Source organism: Anopheles cruzii, chromosome 3 (assembly GCF_943734635.1).
Source record: "Anopheles cruzii chromosome 3, idAnoCruzAS_RS32_06, whole genome shotgun sequence".
NCBI classification, from domain to species: Eukaryota; Metazoa; Arthropoda; class Insecta; order Diptera; family Culicidae; genus Anopheles; species Anopheles cruzii.
The window spans coordinates 9,663,590-9,679,405 of NC_069145.1; the positions used below are offsets into that span (position 1 = coordinate 9,663,590).

The 15,816-nt window shown below is 51.3% G+C and overlaps 1 protein-coding gene across 1 annotated transcript in view; it reads left to right on the plus strand.

The window, feature by feature from the left end:
- LOC128269798 (serine/threonine-protein kinase minibrain) overlaps positions 1–14,608 on the plus strand; it is a 38,320-nt gene extending 23,712 nt beyond the window's left edge. The window contains exons 5-10 of the mRNA XM_053007202.1: positions 3,956–4,124; positions 4,211–4,378; positions 4,537–4,710; positions 5,388–5,500; positions 5,591–6,170; positions 10,293–14,608. Coding sequence (XP_052863162.1) covers positions 3,956–4,124; positions 4,211–4,378; positions 4,537–4,710; positions 5,388–5,500; positions 5,591–6,170; positions 10,293–11,560 — 2,472 coding nt within the window. The 3' untranslated portion in view covers positions 11,561–14,608. The remainder of the gene's footprint in view (positions 1–3,955; positions 4,125–4,210; positions 4,379–4,536; positions 4,711–5,387; positions 5,501–5,590; positions 6,171–10,292) is intronic.
- Positions 14,609–15,816: the final 1,208 nt, after the last annotated feature.

Consider the following 15,816-nt stretch of genomic DNA (forward strand, 5'->3'; position numbering starts at 1 on the left):
AGAGCGAAGCGATCGGTGGATTCGAATCAGCATCTTTGCTGCAGCCTGCATCTCTCCGATCTTGCTTCGAGTCGGAATCACGTTTGGGGTTCGAATTCGTAAAACACCCGAACCACAAATGCTTGTAATTTGAATGCACATTTTTAACAGACTTCGACCCCGAGTTTTCCCATACACTGTGTATGGGTCCAGAAACACATTTCTGATACATTACAGTCCGTTTTCATTCTTTTACCCAACGAGCCATTCCCTGGACTCCTTTGCCCCTACGCGCGCGCTGCCTACTGCGTAGGGATCAATCGGCCTCTGACGTAAGAAGATTCCGGATCGAATATCATCCGTCCGATTCCGTCCCCAAATCGCGAAGGAGTCGCGTCACGGCGATTGAACTTTTTTTTTACCACGACCCACCGGCGTTGGCGATGGTAGCGCCGCGCGTCGCGCCATGGCAGTGTAGTTAGTAGTGGCCGGCGCTCCACAGAGCACTTGGTGGCTGTGCACACTCTCTGGATATCGATTTTCTTCCATCCGCGCGACGGCAGTGCCGCCAGCCACGGGCCAGCCAGCCAGCCAGCCACAGCCAGCCACAGCCAGCATCAGCATCATAAGGCGGCGGGTGGCCGGATAGGACCACGATGACGGTGGTGATGGTGGACGTGTCCGTCCGTCCGTCCGTACGACACACCGTCGCCCAACGCCGGCGTCTGTGTCGTGGTGTCGCCGCCGCCATCTCTGTACGCCGCCCGCGTGTGTGTGTGCCTGAGTTCCTCCTTGTGTGAAATCCGGTCTGGTGGAAGAGGCCCTCTTCGTCCACTTCGTTTGCGCTGGTAGTGGTGCGGGCGCGTGTGTGTGTCCGTGTCTGCTTGGGACCCACACACACGCACACGCCATTCTAGGATCCTCCGAGCGCCAAGCACTTTTTTGCGCCAAGATCCGATCCCGTCGGCGGCGGCCATCGGGGAATATCATCGCCCGATTTTGGTGCATTTCCTAACCCCAACCGGCCGTTGCACTGCACTTGGCCACGGGTTGAAGGGTTGGAAAAGTTTTCCAAATTAATATGACGATGAAGCTGCCATCGTCGTCGTCAGCATCATCCTCGTCGGCGGTTCCTCTCTAAACACAGAGCGAGAGAGAGAGAGGCGCCCAAAAGGTTTACCGGAAAGTGCACCAAGTACTGGGCGTCTCCATTCGGTAAATGTTTTCTGTTTTCTTTCCCGTTTGGGGCCGTGTTTTGCATCATTTACCCAACTAATACTGGTGCTTCGCTTCGCTTTCGCAGAGGGTACAACCATATTGTTAAATGCCCCATCCTTCGGGGTGCTCGCTTCCTTTCCAAAAAACCTGGGTTTTTCTTTCTCCTAATATCTAAGTTTTAGCCCACGAACTGCGCAGAAATGGACGCCACCGTCCCCCCCGCACCGCCCTGCGCCGTCGTCTGGCAGCAAAGTGCATCCTCTTTGGATGGAGGTGTGCAGGAGGGCAGTCGCGCGGGAGATGTCTTATGGTTCGGAGGGCAACAAAAAAATGGACAAAAAAGACCACAAACTCGACCGACACACCTTCTTCTCGCTCGCTGCGGGGTCGCGCTCTGGTCGAAGAGCAACGCGCGAGAGAGAGAGAAAGCGGTGTGTGTGTCTGTGCAGGAAGATGCATCCGCAGAAGCAGCGCTTAGATGGGAAAGGTGATGGGATGCCTTGGCGGTGGTGCCGTCGTCTGGCACGGCACGCTTCGTACGAATCGATTCGGCGAAAATCCCGGCTCCCAACCTGTCCGCCCGCGCTCCGCTTGTCGCAAATCCGGGGGACCAACCGAGTTCCGAGGAAGCGGAACGCGGGCGCCGCGAAATGAGTGTGCGGCCGGCGGCGAAGAAGAAGAAATTGGGTGCAAACAAAAAGCGGATTAAAACAAAAAAAAGGGATGAAACAAAACCACGCCACCAACCATTGGGAACGACGCGCCCCGAGTGTGCGATTTCACGTGGAGCGTGTTTTAAATTAATTCATTTCATATCGATATGCGGTGCCCCAATCCCTCCGGTGCACACACACACACACACGCATTAGACCCACCTCTCATCAGCTGGCCGCGTTGCCTGGCGGCTGCTCCGAGACCCGAGTCGTGCCCGTGTTCGGGCGTTCGGCGGTATCCATCGGCATCACATCACCCAAACGGTCACACAGCGTCCCGAAAAGCTGTCGCAGACATGTCCACCCGCCCCCTAGCTCGGTCTGCCCGCCCAGTCTGGCTGCCCGGCCGTGGTGTGCGTGCAGAGCGTCCCGGTGGCACCAACACTGACAGCGCTGCCGATTCCAGACGGCGGGTGCAAAGGACTCTGCGACAATAGGTCCTGCCGAGACACAGCAGCGGCGGCAACGGTAACATTGGGGGCCGGGGCAGGATCCGTAGACCACACCATCCCGACGTGTGTCCCGTTTTATTCCAGACGGGAGCGCCCAACTCTTTTCGTGGTGGTGGTGTTGGTGTTCGTTGTCGCTCTAGCGAGAGAGCGAACGAGAGAGTCCCGAGAGCAGTCGGTTAGGTTAGGAAAGGTCAGAAAGGCTTCCCAGGCAACGGCGGCAGTCGCTCGTGGTCGGGGCGCTCCCCGCGGGGGCCCTGGAGGAAGAAGTCGTTGATGATGATGGGAGTGTCCGCCAATGCCAGGGAAATTAAGTCAGCCAGAACCGTCTCCAGACAGACGGTACGGTTTACGGAGATTAATCGTTCCGGCGGACGGGTTACGGGACTCACCGACTTACGCCTTTCCAATACAGGCGGTCGGTCGAGAGATTTTTAATGCCATCAAATGAATCCCTCGTCTGAGCGACAGAGAGAGAGAGCCAGAGCCAAAGAGAGGCCCCGCCGCAGTAGTACTGGCAGCAGGTCAGTTCCTTCCGGGCTTTGCTCTACAAGCCCGCCCGCCGGTGGCTGTGTGTGGCTGTGTTGGTGCCATTCCGTCGGAGTGGGACTTGTTCCGCTGGGGGTCTGTAGCGAAAAGTAGCGCGCGCTAGGACCCCCAAAATGGCAGCTTTTTTGGATCCATTTGGGGACCTGCTGCTGCTTCCAAACACCAGCCCTTGTAGGTCACCTAACTCCGTTACAGGATGTACATCGCTGGCGCATCGCTTTTGTCTTGTATGCTCTCCTGTTACTCTGGCCCGCAAGAATACAGGCCGTTTGTTTATTTTAAAGAAACTCCGTTGAAACAGTACCTCGAGGAGATCCTGAGCTTTCTTCCTCCAATCGAGTACGCCCCATCGGGTTGGGTCGTCTTGGCCGTGTGTTTGCTTTGCTGCCGGGCGGGGGTGGGTTGCTGGCACGGACGTCTAATCCGAAATGAATTAAGTTTCCCAACGGAGTGGTTCAGCTGTTGAGTGTTGTCACATCCAATACCGACACCGCTCTCGGAAGCGCTCGGATGTTGGGGAAGAACGGAACGGAACGGAAAAAATATAACAACGTCTAACAGCGAGAGGAGATACAGTAATGGCCGCCAGGACCTCCCCTGTCCTGAGCGAGCTCCTTCCTTCTCCTTATGCACACGCCGCAGTCAGAGATTGTGTCAGATGCTTCGAAAGAAAGAAGCTCTTTGTTCGCCTCAACTCATGGCTTGGGGGGTGCGGCCATGGCAGGGTGTATCATGGCACACCGGATGTCTGGCAGCGACGGCTTCTTTTTCCGCACAGCAGCCGCGCCCCCTGGCCACTGGCTCTTTTGTTCGCGATCGCTCTGCAACATAATGCAAGTGACAGTCAACAAGAATCCGGCACAACCCCAGCAACGTAAACCGGCTGGTGTGGTGGCTGGATAGCCTGAACTGAAAAACTACAAAATGGCCGATGCCACAAACTTATGCATCCACGCGATCCGATCTTTCAGCATTTTAGTTAGGGCCAGCCGGTCGACTAATGTAACTTTTTTGTTCTCTCTGTTCCATTTCTTTTCCCTGTGCCAGGTTTACTATGCCAAAAAGAAACGAAGAGCTCAACAGACGCAAGGCGAAGACACATCCCACAAGAAGGAGCGGAAGCTGTACAACGACGGCTACGACGACGAGAATCATGACTATATCATTAAGAATGGCGAGAAGTTTCTCGATCGATACGAGATCGATTCACTGATCGGTAATTCTTCGGTTTTCGGCAGCAGCATAATAGCAAACCTGCTAACTAACATGATATTCCGTTTTTTCTCCCATCACACACGACAGGTAAGGGAAGCTTCGGGCAGGTGGTGAAAGCGTTCGACCACGAGGAGTACTGCCAGGTGGCAATCAAAATCATCAAGAACAAGAAACCCTTCCTAAACCAAGCACAAATCGAGGTGAAGCTGCTGGAAATGATGAACCGGGCGGATGCAGAAAATAAGTACTATATCGGTAGGCAAAACGAACGACCAGTGGGGGCAACCTCTTCCCCGTGGTGCCCTGTTTTCGGAACACCGGGTGTCACGCCGCGAGGCCGAGTCAACCACACACTGCGATCGACACACTGACCGGCTTTTCTCCGTTCCCTCTTTTCTCTTCTGCATTTTTAGTTAAGCTAAAACGGCACTTTATGTGGCGGAATCATCTATGTTTAGTATTCGAACTGTTATCCTATAATTTATTCGATCTACTGCGCAATACAAACTTCCGCGGCGTATCACTGAACCTGACGAAGAAATTTGCCCAGCAGCTGTGCACGGCGTTATTATTTTTAAGTACACCAGGTAAGTTGGGGCTGGGAATTGGTGCAGTTTGTGCGGCACTCGGGAGGAGGGAATTTTCGCTTAAAATTCATTGCATCTTGCGTAGCTTCGCACGTTTGTACTCAACAAAACTAGCCTCGGTCTGGCGCAATTGGCAAATGGTGTAATTTTAATTATATTCCTATTCCTTGATGCACTGGCGCTCCTCCTGGTACGCGCCTGTTCTGCAAATGGTGTCCTTAATTTTTTGTACCTCGGACGGCGAGCGAGGACGTGAGAACCAGAACCACTTCTGTGCTAAACTTGGGCACGGTGCACGGTACCCGTAAATAGCTCTTTAATTTGCATTTTATTACCATACCGAGACGGACAGGGAAATTTAAAATATACCATTAGCCGACCACCCGTTAGCCGTGTTGTTGTAGCGCACCGAGCGGCAACAGTTTAGGTGCATTTTATTTGTTTTCCAAACCGCCAATTTCGTATTGCAGTGCCGCCCGGTGCCGGGTCCGCATGGTTTCCGCGTGTATATGCGCATTTTACATACGCGTTGCAGTGCCCTTGGCGCTTCTTGTAACGGTAGGAATGAGAGCCCGCAGTTTCGGGACGTTTATGGACAGGACCAACAGAGTCGCTAATCGCTTTCGGGTTTTGGTGAAGATCCGCTCCTCATATCGCTCTGTTTCGTTTCGTTGCAGAATTAAATATCATACACTGTGATTTAAAACCTGAAAATATTCTACTATGTAATCCAAAACGATCAGCAATTAAGATAGTAGATTTTGGCAGCTCCTGTCAGCTGGGACAGCGGGTAAGTCAGTCGGGTCGGGTGGCAATCTTCGAATAACCTGGGCCGCGCACAATCAATCTTAGCCTGACGGTCGCCTTCTCTTTTCCGCAGATATATCAGTACATACAATCACGCTTCTACCGATCGCCGGAGGTACTGCTGGGGATCCCGTACGACTTAGCAATAGACATGTGGTCGCTCGGGTGCATTCTGGTCGAGATGCACACCGGCGAGCCGCTGTTTTCCGGCTCGAACGAAACCGACCAGATCAACCGGATCGTGGAGGTGCTCGGCATGCCGCCGAAGCACATTCTCGATCAGGCCCACAAAACTCGCAAGTTCTTCGAGAAGCTCCCGTCGGACGGTAGCTGGGTGCTGCGCAAAACGCAGAACCAGCGCAAATACAAACCGCCCGGCTCGCGGAAGCTCCACGACATCCTCGGCGTCGAGACGGGTGGGCCGGGTGGCCGGCGGCACGGTGAGCCCGGCCACAGCGTGTCGGACTATCTTAAGTTTAAGGACCTCATCCTGAGAATGCTGGACTATGACCCGAAGACGCGGATCACACCATACTATGCCTTGCAACACAACTTCTTCAAGCGAACGTCGGACGAGAGCACGAACACGGCCAACACGATCAGTTCGCTCAGCACGAGCCCGTCGGTCGGCGCCCAGGACCAACCGAGTCACGGTGAGTACGCGGGGGGCCTGCGACAGCAGCAACAGCCCCACCAGCAGCAGCAGCAGCAGCCACGCCACCGCGGCTTGCAGCTACCACCCAAGGTGGCCTCTTCCTCCAACACGTCCCATTCCCATTCATCCCATCACCCATCGGTGTCGGTGTCGTCGAGCGCACCGCACGCTAATCGCATTCACCAACACCACCACCAACACCCGCCGCCGCCAGCGCACGTTAAACCGAAACCAAACGCCGCCATCCACGCCCTGACGAAAGACTCATCGTCTCCACTGTCATCCTCATCATCGTCATCTGCATCGGGTTCATCTACTACCACAGCATCATCGTCATCATCATCGTCATCGTCAGCTCCCGGTGGTGGTGGTGGTGGTGGCGTCGTCCGCCACGGCGGAGCATTTGTTTCGCGCTTTCCACTGGCTTCGGCAAGCGATCTTTGCCATCCAGAGCTTGGCGATCGCTTGAAGAAGATACACATCGTGCACCACCAGCCGGTGCCGCCACGTGGCGATGGGAAGCCACTGCTTGCTGCGTCCACTACTCAGCGCAAGTAGTAGTCGCCCGGTCCCCCTGGTGGTGGCGGTAGTTTTAATCACTAACCCTCACCGCACAAACGGCGCCTAGGTCTCTCTGCGCACCGATTCGATGCTGCTGATGGCGCAGGTACTGATGATACTGCTGTTCCGCGAGTTCCTACGTGTGATGCGCGATCGTAACCTTGCGGATGATTTTTGAGCCTTGCGACCGACTAACCGACTGACCGGTGTTTTTGTTGTTTGTGTTCCCCTTCGGATCGTAGTATCGCGAGAGCCACCACGGGAAAAAAGAAACCCGAAGCAGCTCGCCAGTTGGCAGCCCCCGAAACCTACATTCCCGCAATAACTTGTTTTGGGTCCCTTTTTGAAGTTGCCAGCCCGTGTGTTGTGGACCCCCGTAACCCCCTTACCACACCGATGCCTTATGGTTCTCTTTATTCTCTTCTTTCTCTCTCTCTCTTTCTCTTTTTATCTGCATTTACCACTTTCCTCGATTGCTTGCTAACAATTAACAATGCATCCGCCACTACTCTACTCGATCGCCCGCCTACACGCGCGCGCGCCTACCCACCCCTCTACTTACATCACATCACCGTCAGCCGCATCCACCGACGAGCGTCGATGACTCGAATCGGAGGACCACAGCCGGCAACAGCAATCGCAACCGCAACCGACGGCTCCTCCGGTAGTGCACCGTAATAACAGTAATAAATAGACGGGACACACAGAGAGAGGAGGACACCTTGTGCTGCGCCACTTTTGCACACGTTTACTACTAACCCGCGCGCCCCTCTCCTGCGTGAGTTGTCAGGAACGACGGCAGCATGCAACACGGCCCCCCGGGTCCGAACCGCCGCCAACCGGCGTGTTTGTCTGTGTCCTGTGTGTGAGTGTGTTGTGCATGCGACAATTTTGACCGTTCTAAGCGCCGGATAGGATAGGAAGCCGGGAAATCATCATCATTCGACGATTCACACGATCATCATCGATCAGCACACGATCTCGCGTTCTAGTGTATGTAGTAGGGAGGACGCACAGGACGTTTGTTTCTTTTTTCTTACCAAACCAATAGAGGCCAATCTCTCGTCAGCCTAATTTGTGAACCATCACCGGTAGAAGTGTAGGAAGAATGGGCGAGTTTGATATCAGAAGCAAAAGCGCCAGAGCAATAAACAGACAGCGGCTGATGGCACACACACGCTGCTGTGTTGGTGTGGGCCAAGCCGGGGCCGTGTGGTCCGTAAAACGCGAAAAGAAAACAACATAGACATTAGACCTCCAACCAACCACATCAGCCGCCATTCATTCATTCGTTCGTTCGTTCATTCCGATCTTCCATACGTGTGTGTGTGATTGTGACTGTGTATTCGTGTCGATTGTTGTTTATTTGGTTCTTGTTTTTGAGTTAAAACACCACAGAACAGTATTTTGGTTTTGTGTTTACCACAGAGCAGCAGGCAGAGGTAGGGATAGGGATTGTAGCTGACTGAGCCGCAGAAAGGGGAGCTACATTCGAAGAGTATTAAGTAAGCAAAACAAAGCTAAATGAACCTGACGGTAACCTATGGTGTCAAAAGGAACTTGTGTACACAGCGGCAACACTTGCATGGAACGAAAGAGTACGATTTAAATAACTACGAAGAGCTAATTTACCTGCAAAAAACTGAATGGGTGTCAAGATATCTTTTTTGAACCGATATAATACAAAGTAAAGAAGTACATACAAACAAACAAATAACAAACAAACAAAACACAATAGTAATAATACGGAACGGACAAAAAGGGAAGGGCGCGCGTCATCGTGCGGCAGCAGCATAGAAAGTCAGCATATATTTAGAGTCACAACCACAAAACACAACCGCGAAAACTGCGGGGTGCAAAAACGTAGAAAGTAAAGCAGAAACAGAGACACAGGCCAAATTGGAATTTAAAGCAGCCATCCGCTGCGATCGTTCATCGTGTATGAAAGATTTGAAAACGGGCAAATGGGATGGCTGATGCGCAAGACGAGACACGGAACAACGAGCAGAGTTACGGGCAATCGATACCATATCGACACACTCCAACACTCGGCAATCATACAAACAACAAAGATGGAAACCGAACTGGCGGAACACAGAATCACACACATTAAAAAAAAGGTGCATACAAACCGACCCAAGTACCAGAAGAATACCTTAGATTGTAGTAGGTGAAAGCATCACAAAATATATTTAGGGACAGCAATCTGATCGGTAAGATTAGGACAAAAGAATGCAAAACAGAGCCATACGATGCAGAAGTGCAACAACCAAAAACAAACGTTTTTGGTGAACGATTTTTCAGTATTTGGTTTCTTACAAAATGGCGAACCTTGTTTGCGATGAATCGTAGGCTTTGGCTACTACGATCATAATGTTTCTGTTTTCGTCGTTTTTAGTACACTTGTACTAAAAGCTATGCCAGCTAAAACCATGTATCGTTTGTTTGTAACACAGTTCTTAAACAACCACGTCGTGCAGAATGTGCATAACTAGTAAATTATGAGTACGACAACCCGAAACAGTACAATGAATCCTGAACGGAACTCTGGTAGGTTCAAAGTAACGCGCGCCGAGCACACACATTAATTTTCTTTACAATAGTATGAAAGACAAGCTGTGGCGGAGAATGCGATACGTTTTTTCGACTCAGATGGCCAAACCTGTAGCTAAAAGTAGCTGTTCTCCTTGTGTGCAGCATGTTCTCTTTGGGCAGTGTGTGATGCGCCTGTGTGTCTCGGTATCAGTATTTTTGCCCGGAATGGAAAAGCTATCCCTACCGTTATGATTACATCTCCATGATGAAATACATCATCCCATACACACACATTCACATTTATAGTGACTTGAAGCGATAAACTAACAGAACCAAACCTGATATAAGAGTACCATAACTGTATAGGCAGAGAGTGAAGGTAAACACAGGAAGTGTTGGGCGACAAAATGCGTTGGTAACGCATAGAGCAGGAGCAGTTCGAGAAACGCTCGACAGTAGGCCATGGAAGCAATAGCGGAGAATCAAATGAAAACCAAAATGCCAAACCGAAACGCAAACCGAAACTCAAACCCCCAGACCCAGTTCTGTAATAACCAGCTTCAAGTGTCGTACACGTTTGCATGCTTTCTGGCATGGCGCAGGCGAAAGAGAGAGAGAGGGAGAAAGAGAAAGAAAAAGAGAAGGCATGCAGTTAGGCAGGAGAACGTAGGAGAAGGCCGCACTCTACTAGTTAATATTTAGGTAAATGTCCTCGCTTTACTAACAAAGGTGCTTATATAGAGTCTGTTGCATGCTTTTGGTCGAGTCCTTTCATGTGTTTATTGTTTTATGTTTTGTTTTTTTGCTTTTAATTGTTTCTAAACACCATGTGATTATCATACTTTGACTGCCTTGTTTTGACCCCTACATTATGATTCCTTTACCCACCCGCATTGACCCCCCCCGCCCCTATTGATCGCCGTTATATTTTGTGCATGACCTTTCGATAGCCTGCCATCGTTCGTGTTTTATTTGCGCATTTGCTATAGCAACGATTAACCATTGGTTTTCCGCATTCCCGCAGGTCTACCATCATTACTTCAGCAACAACAGTCGTCACAATCACAGAGCAGTCACCAACAACAACAGCCACAGGCGCAGCAGCAGCAGCAGCAAACACAACCAAAGTCACAATCACAAAACATCGCGCTGCTGGCTCAACCGACGACGGCAGCATCATCCGCGATCGTTGGTTCGAACGGCGGTGGTCTCGCTAGTGGCGCCCTCGCCGCCACCGGCAGTGGAACCGGCGGGAACGGTGGAAGTAACGTCGGGAGCAGCAGCAGCAGTAGTGGGATCGTTGCTGGTGGCAGTAATAGCAATGTCAGTTCCCTTACCTCCCTCACCTCATTGTCCTACCCGCCCATGGCCATGGACTGTGATCCGCCGGTGAGTTCGAGCACGTACCAGTCACACCAGCCGCATCAGTCACAGCACCAGCCGTCATCATCCAGCGGGGCCGGTGCTCGATATCCTGCCGCCACCACCACGGTAGGCGGTTCATCGACGGCAGCCACCGGTTCCTCGCACTACCATCGGAATCGGTACCTGGCGCAGCAGCAGCAGCAGCAGCAGCCGGGCCAGCATCACCAACCTTCCATAGCGTCGTCCCACTTGGTCACCGGGACCTCCGGTATGGCGATGGTTGGCAGCAGTCACAAAAGTTACGCACCCGCTTCGTTACCACTGGACCTCGGCAGCCACATGGCGTCATCGCTCGGCGGCCTGATTCTGCCCGATCACCACGCCGCGGCACTGTCCGCCGCGGCCGCCATGTCGGGCAGCTTCCTGGCGCACAGTCTTCCGATGGGCGGAGGGCCCGGTTCGTCCGGTGGCGGGTACGCACCGTTCTCGATGAACGACGCCATGCTGATGGCAGCGGCCGGTGCAGCCGGAGTCGGCCCCGGTGGTGGTGGCCTGATCAGTAGCAACAGTCTCGGCGTAATCGGCGGACCGATCGGCATCTCGGCCGGTGGTGGTCCAGCATCGCTTGTGGTCGGTTCGTCGCCAGCCGCAGCCACCGGTATCAGCGGAATTGGCAGCCATCATCTCATCGGCGGCACGGGTAGCAGCATTAGTAGCGGTAGTAGTAGCAGTAGCAGTACGAACGGCGGTGCAGGAGGAACCGGAGGAGTGGCCGGGTCGGGCAATGGCGGCGGAGCGGGTGGTGGCGTGTCGAGCGGCGGCAGTTCGAAGGGCCACGGACGGGGCGCGACGACGACGAACGAACGGGACGAGTCCTCACCGATGGTGGGCGTTTGTGTCCAACCAAGTCCAGTCATCATCCACTGACGCTGATGATGATGATGATGCTGATGATGGTACCCATTTTCGATCGTTTTATGATTGAAACCAGCTCGTTCAATCGCCCTTTTGCGGCCACGGCTCACGGCGGCGCGCTCATCATACATCGATCATCCTCATTTCCCTCCTCCTGGCGATCCGTCTGGGTCCGGGGATAAGCCAATAGGGAAGGGGAAAAAGAAAAGTCAGTCAGTTCCGATTGCCTATGTAACTCCGGGTTCCGCACTCGGTGAGCCGCAAATACGATTCGATTAGCCAAAAGAGAGTAGCAAACAATAATGACTGCTTTTTTAATGAGAGAGGGTGCAAATGTGGAGGCCAATCCTCCATTTTGCGACCGGATAGGTGTGCGTGTGTGCGTATGTGTGTCCGCGTGTCGTGATGGTTGGTGTTGCGGTTGGTTTGCGGAAGCGCCCTTTTTTAGATGCTTCCGGAGACCTTTGAGCAGCACTCCGTAGAAATCACTTACAATTGTGTGCTAGAACCCGAGCGAGAGAGAGAGATAAACAAGAAACCAAATGTTTTTCAGAAAACAATACAAACTAAACAAACAAACAAACGAAACACACACACACATAAAAGACGTTTTGCTAATGGTACTGCCAAGAAACACAATCGGTTTGGTCGTTTGGACGACACTCGCTCACTTACAACGCACTCAAGTAAGAACCGTGGTGACCGCGCTTAGGACAGGGTATTAATTGAGACACATTTTTTAAGGGCTTAGTAGTGTGTGTGTGTGTGTCGCACGGTGGGCTTTTGTGACGGGGGTGACCCGCGACGAACAAACAGGAACAAGAATGTCCAGCAACCGAGAGTAAGATGTGTTCCGACAGGCGGCCCCCGTTGTGGCGGGCGGGTTTAAGAATTCCTAACTTACTACCAGTGTCGTGTTCTTCCGGCGAGGCGATCGTGTACTACGCACTGCGCACTGCGGGAGTTGGCCGTTGGGCCACTTCTTCTGTTACGCACGCTTTCGACCGGGGTTTTTGTTGGTTTTTTCGCGATGGTAGACGTAGATGGTGATGGTGGCGCGACGCGTTCCGGGTCCTCGGGTGGCTATATCGTCCACTTTTCGTCCCAGCAAAAGGGGCACGCAGTGTAACTGATGGAATTGTCTGTCGAATCGTACCGAAGCAACGGAGAGCGAGAGCGAGACCGAGAGGATAGTGTTTTGTGTTCCGAGTGTGGACATTTTTTGTTGGCAAACAATTGGTTTTTCTACAAATCCGACCAACCTCACGCTGTTACAACACGCTCCGATATGTCCGTCACCGATTCCGTCACAAGGCGGGGAGGATCATGCTTCGTAATCTGGCTTCGAATTTGCGTAATGGCGGTTTGCTTCCCATTTTTTGCGCTTTTCCAGAACGGCGGCGTGATACGTCTTTACGCGGTCCTTCGAGATCTGATACTCTCCCGGACTGTTTCTGGGATCGGACCAAGTCGTTGCCGAGAGGAGATACAGAGGAATTGTTAAACAATCCAATCGCTTCGAACCGACGTGACGGTGCCAGAGTTTGGGAAAGGACTGAAATCCGTCGGCAGAAGTCATCGGTGATGCAGCTACAGCCGTAGGGGGACAGTAGGGGAGATGACGACGACGCACTGGAACGGAGAGAGTGACTGTTAAGTAAAGCTAATTTAAATAAATTAATTTCCACAAACGAGGAGAGGATGTGTTGGTCGGACTCAGAGGAAAAGCAAACCAAACCAATAGTTTCAATAAAAAAAAAACACGAATGTGAGGTGGCATGACGCGCATGATTCTACATGATAGGCTGCCGTAGTACAGGCCGCACTTAGTGGAGCGCCATAGGCTGGCGGATGGATTCGGCGAGCTGGCTTCGGAAGGGCGAGGGAACCGGTATACAAAATAAAAAAGATTAGAGCAAATGCGAGCAAAGATGTACTAAAGAAATTGAGAACCGACGAGATCAAAGGGGGGCGAAAAAAAAGGATGACTTTCGTGGACGTCGATGTCGCGCGTTGGGCCTAGGGAATACGTATGAATGGAAGAGAGCGCAAGCGAACGTGTGTGGCTGGGTGTGTGGCGCGAAGAACATTAACCTGTACATATTAACTGATTAGTGCTAATGGCAAAAATAATGATAATATTAATATTAATAATAATAATAATATATCAATAACTAAAGTAATAATATTATTAATAATAACGACCCCGCAATGGCGGCAACTGATATGGCGGAGAGAAGAAAATGTGAAGCGCCAAGCGACGAAACGCGGCTGCAGCGTGCCGCGCGCGGTGTGTAGGGTTAGCAGAGGACTCCGCAGAATAAAACAATACGTTTAAGTAAGAAAAACGGGACAGAAAACTAACACAAAAAAAGGGCGTGGACAGTAAGTGAAAAGTAATAGATCAATAACTAAAGAAATATAAATTAATTAAATTAATGAAACTAAAAACAAAAACTGTGTACGCAAACAAAGCGCGCGCGCGTGCGTGCGTAGAGAAAAGAAATGGGGAAAAGGTGAAAGAGGCAAAAAGACGAAGAAAAAAAGGGTTCAAAACATTGAAAAAACAAATCGGCGCGACGCAAAGAGTGAAAACAAAAAGAACGAGAGAAAAAAAACCACAAAAACAATCGGTATGCTAATGCCAGGTAAAAACGAAGACTAGACACAAATGAAACATTGAGAGAGGGAAAAAGAAACACACACACACACACATTGTAGATCAAACCAACGCAACTGATAATAGTGAAATGGTAAGCGTAGCGAGTAACTCTCTTAGCGTGAAGTTCGATAACGGGGCGCGACGATGCCGCGGTGCCGGCTGGCCCCGGACGGTGTGAAAATGTGTTTAGCTATGGTAAATCTAGCGCTTTACTGTACCCGTGTAATAAGAAGCAGCAAAAATACCACACCTACAATACAATATAGATGATGAAGTAAAGACACAAACAGAGAAACAGGAAAACACAATTCCACCTTTCCATTTTGGGAACCTCAGATTGGGTGTGGGCCAGTGTGGGCGAAATGGTACTGTGTGTGTGTGTGTCTTTGATGGTGTTGGCCCCGGAACGTGCGTGCACCGAAAGTGTCGTCGCTATCCTTGTATTTCCCCGCGTTTTGGTTGGGCTCTGATCGTTCTCGGTCGCGTGTTTGTTGTAGCAGCTTGTTTTGTGCTGGGTTTTTGTCCCGTAAAGTTGATCAACGATCGGTTCCGGTGTCGTCAATTTGTTGTTCTACCCGTTTTGGTACTCATTGCTTTAATTTGCAGTTTCTTTTCGGTTTCGGCGTCTGTTTAACATGCGACTGGGATGGTTGATTCGTTTGTGATTCGTGTTTCGTTTAAGAAGAGTGCGTTTTAGTTTGTTATTTGCTTCGTTGTTTTCCCCAAAGGTGTTTCTGTCTCTCGCTGGCTGTCCACTTCATTTGCATCCCCGATCCGGAACAGATCGAATACGCCAAATGATGGAGGCGGTTCAAGGGATTGCGGTTGTCAAGGAAGCACGCAACCGATCGGGCACAGGCTGGGGACACAATTCGGAATTCGGCCACCAACAGGGACGGCAAACGCATGGGAACGGAGAAAGATTGAGCACCCTGTGCAGGAACACTCGATTGTACGGGTTTGTCCGACCGACGGTTACGGCACAGTTACGGCGTGGTGATCGCGTCGATCGTTCGCGTGCATTGATGAGCATTTTTGTAAATTCACCAACTCCGCACCGAAGGAACTTGTGATGCGCTGCGCCGCGTGGCGGTGCGTCACGCCAATAGGGACAAAGGACGAAGGGCAGGTGATCACTGGAGACAGGACTGTTTAAACATTAGGAAGACATAAACAAATAAGTGAAAAAAAACTAACAAACGAAAACAAACAAGAAAATCCCACATGAAAATGATAACTGCCGGATGCACGAGGGAGAATCGTAGGAAACAGACCCCCGTTCGGTTGGGTGGCGGTGGATGGCCGCCTCCCGGCTCTGAGACGGGGGGGCTAAATAGTAATGTGTTAAGCGGAAGCGAACAGCAAACCAAAAAAACAAAAGAGTAAAACGTAAAAAGAACACAAAAAATCTGCATACACAGTAAAAGTAAGACGAAACAAAAAGAAAAACCGATAAACAATAGGGCGGTCAACGAGGGTAAGGCATGAATTAATATATTTATACTCTCTACACAGGAAAACTGACTCAAGCAGACAATGGCGACGAACGGAGCAGGAGAGACATTTTCCAATAAAAGCAAAGAAAAGAAGCAACTTCAAAGTGGAC